Source organism: Triticum aestivum, chromosome 5A (genome assembly GCF_018294505.1).
Source record: "Triticum aestivum cultivar Chinese Spring chromosome 5A, IWGSC CS RefSeq v2.1, whole genome shotgun sequence".
Classification (NCBI taxonomy): domain Eukaryota; kingdom Viridiplantae; phylum Streptophyta; class Magnoliopsida; order Poales; family Poaceae; genus Triticum; species Triticum aestivum.
In genome coordinates, this window is record NC_057806.1 from 101,297,093 (window position 1) to 101,301,000 (window position 3,908).

The following is a 3,908-nucleotide window of genomic DNA, read 5'->3' on the forward strand; positions in this document are numbered from 1 at the left end:
GAGTAGGCTGCGAGGGGGATCTGGCAGGGGGAGAGGAGACTTGGAGAAGGGGATGAGCGAGGGGAAAGATGAGGTGAGGAATTTCATATTACTTTCATCAGCCTACCGCTACATCCCTCTCTCAGGGTATTTGTACTCCCGCACGCCACGGCCTTACACACGCTTACAGGTGGAACCCACACACACCTACACTTGGCCATGCCAACTGGCAGTCACACGGTGGTATGTACCGCCGCTGTGACACTGAAGGGAACACAACACTTCACTGCTGCCTCAGTAGTAGCTCAAGCACACAAGAGCCAAGGTGCTCTTCTTCAAAATTCTGCTCCATTAACAGCTAAACAGTAAGATGGTTGTTCTCGCTATTTCCAAGTGTCCTTAGTTGTCTTGTGTCTTTGTGCAGGACTGAGTGGCTCCTGCTGAAGAATGGTGCCAGAGTTTTCCAGGGGAACAAACTAGATCTCACACCAGTGCACATCGATGCAGCTAAGATGAATTACAAGGCTGTTCAGGTAGCCTTTTTTACTTCCTTTTCAAGTGCTTAATAATTACAAGGCTCTTTAGCCAAGGCGATCGACGGATCCGTTGAGTTCGAGTTATGCTTCGTTGGCTTTTCTTTTGTCCTGTTTCCATCTCCACCATGATGTTTTCGATGGGTTGCAAATGAGACAGATTTTGTAGCATTATGGCTCTGCACAGTCCTTCTGCACATTGTTTTGTCTCCTTTTCCGGGGGAAGTCTTGCAGGGCTTCTCTGTTGTCAACTGTCAAAGCATGAAGTTTGTTAGTTACAGCTGCAAATAGTTGGATTTCTTTTGATCGGAATTGCTACTTGGTTTGTGCAGAGTTCAAGTGAAGAGACGGGTTGGACGAACGAGATGAGTAAAGACAACAACGTCCCCCGCACCGTCGTGGAGGACGACAGCGGCCTTCTCCTCTGGGCAGGGCATATCTCCAGGAAGTTGGCCTCTTCCTTGACCTACTGCAGACTGGCAGCAATTTTTCTGCTACTTCTGCTACTGTCTTCCTCGCAAGCATCTGCGACATGTGAGCAACCGTCTTCACCACCAGCGGCACGCCTAGAGCCCCCGCCTCCACCAACAACTACCGGCGAGCTGCCGCCGCCTCCACCAGAAGCTGGTCTCGAGGCTCCACCTCCACCTGCAGCAAATCTTGAGGTGCCACCGCCGCCGCCTCCAGCCGGGGCCGGCATCCCCCCGCCTCCACCAGCGACTATGGTCGAGTCGCCGGCGCCTCCAGCAGGAGCCGCCGTGGTGGTGCCGGCCGGGACAGCGGTGGTGCTGCCGTCGCCTGTAGCCGGGGTTATCGTGTCGAGGGACACCAAAGAGGACCGCCTCTTTAAGTGGCTTTTCGTTGGTTTATTCCTCGTCCTCCTATTCTCTCTTGTGTTAGCACTGGTTATTATGATAGTAGGGCCGTGCACATTCCGGCTGCGCATCTCTCTAATGTGTTTTTCGTGCTCACTGGAATGAAACTCCCCAAGCTCTGCTGTGCCTGTAATCCCCGGGGACGTCGAGCAACCGGGCCGCGAGCCGGGGCAGCGGCTGAACGGAGCGGTGCCGAGCTGGAAGAGCAGCTGCACGACAGGCGCGTGAACGGAGGGAGCTCAGCGCGAGGGAGCCTGTCCGATGGAAAGAGATTAGCTTGCTAAAAAATGCTGTTAATTCTGTTTAATTTGTTTTTCATTTTGAGGGAATTCGGCTCAACTTGTTTGAGTTCAGTTTAATTTCGTGATAAGATGTCGTGATGGATTCTCCGTGGAGTAAATTGTAACAGATCTCATCCTGTACTCACTGGCTTGTAACAGATCTCCAATATTTCTGTCACACAACAACCAAACGATGCAAGTTTTGCAGAACCAATATAAACATGCTTCCAACGTTACTGGCTAATGCTTCATACACAAAACACGGATGAATAAGCATTTTTTTTATGCGATGAATAAGCATTTGTTTAAACAATTTCACAAAACAAATATGCTTTGTACACAACAGAGAAATTTTTTGTTACGTACTCCCTTCGTCCGAAAAAGCTTGTCCCAAACTTGTTCATCAAATGGATATATTTAGCACTAATTTGATGCTAGATACATTCATTTGAGGGACAAGTTTTTTCAAACGAAGGTAGTACTAATCGTGATTCTAAGGCCCCCTTTGGTTCATAGGATAGGAATAGTATAGGGATAGGAAAATCTACATCTCACTTCCTATAGAGAAAGACATGTTATTTGATGCATAGCGTAGGACGATAATGCCGCTCCGCAGAAAATCTAGAATCCGGGGTACAACTTCCAGTTTTTTAAGAAGCTCTTCATGTTGGGAAACATAACATGCAATTTCGAAAAAAATTCTACGCTCACGCAAGATCTATCTAGGAGATGCATAACAACGAGAGGGGAAGAGTGTGTCCACGTACCCTCGTAGACTGAAAGAGGAAGCGTTTGATAACGCGATTGATGTAATTGAACTTCTTCTTGTTCCGACCGATCAAGCACCGAATGTACGACACCTCCGAGTTCTGCACAAATTCAGCTCGATGACGTCCCTCGAACTCTTGATCCAGCAAAGTGTTGAGGGAGAGTTCCCTCAGCATGACAGCGTGGTGGCGGTGAAGGTGAAGTGATCCGCGCAGGGCTTCGCCTAAGCACTACAAAGATATGACCGGAGGCGTAAACTATGGAGGGGGACGCCGCACACGGCTAACAATTGTTGGTGTGTGTCCTAAGCGGCCCCTCCCCACGTATATATAGGTCGGAGGGGGAGGGGAGCTTCCATGGGGCGCCCAAGTAGGAGGAATCCTACTTGGGCCCCTAGTCCAATTCGCCCCCCTTTCCTTATTATCGGAAGGGGGGAAAGGGAAGAGAGGGGGGAGGAAGGAAAGGGGGGGGGGGGGCGAACCCCCTCCTCCTTCTCCTTTTCGGCCTCCTTCCTTAGGTGGGGGGTGGGGGCGCCATCCCTTGCGGGCTGGTGTGCTCCCCTCCTATGGTCCATAAGGCCCATTAATCCCCCGGGGGGTTCCGGTAACCCCCCGGTATGCCGATATGTACCCGGTACACCCTGAAACACTTTCGATATTCGAATATCATCGTCCTATATACAAATCTTTACCTCTTGACCATTTCGAGACTCCTCGTCATGTCCGTGATCTCATCTGGAACTCCAAACAACATTCAGTCACCAAATCACATAACTCATATGATACAAAATCGTCATCGAACGTTAAGCGTGCGGACTCTACGGGTTCGAGAACTATGTAGACATGACCGAGAAACCTCTCCGGTCAATAACCAACAGTGGAACCTGGATGCTCATATTGGTTCCCACATATTCCGCGAAGATCTTTATCAGTCGTACCGTAATGACAACATACGTTATTCCCTTTGTCATCGGTATGTTACTTGCCCGGGATTCGATTGTCGGTATCTTCATACCTAGTTCAATCTCGTTACCGGAAAGTCTCTTTACTCGTTTTGTAATACATCATCCTGCAACTAACTCATTAGTCACATTGCTTGCAAGGCTTCTTATGATGTGTATTACCAAGAGTGCCTAGAGATACCTCTCCGATACTCGAAGTGACAAATCCTAATCTCGATCTATGCCAACCCAACAAACACCTTTGGAGATACCTATAGAGCATCTTTATAATCACCCAGTTGTGACGTTTGATAGCACACAAGGTATTCCTCCGGTATCCGGGAGTTGCATAATCTCATAGTCAAAGGAATATGTATATGACATGAAGAAATCAATAGCAATAAAACTTAACGATCAATGTGCTAAGCTAATGAATGGGTCTTGTCCATTGATAACCCACTAGTATAGGGGATCGCAACCATTTTCGAGGGTAGAGTATTCAACCCAAATTTATAGATCCGACACAAGGGGA

General features: G+C 48.6%; 1 protein-coding gene across 1 annotated transcript; it reads left to right on the top strand.

The window, feature by feature from the left end:
• Positions 1-225: 225 nt before the first annotated feature.
• Positions 226-1,758, top strand: LOC123102489 (classical arabinogalactan protein 1-like). Its single transcript, XM_044523873.1, has 2 exons — positions 226-512; positions 845-1,758. Exons 1-2 carry the CDS (start codon positions 492-494, stop codon positions 1,490-1,492), a joined length of 669 nt encoding a protein of 222 aa, XP_044379808.1. The 5' UTR covers positions 226-491; the 3' UTR covers positions 1,493-1,758.
• Positions 1,759-3,908: the final 2,150 nt, after the last annotated feature.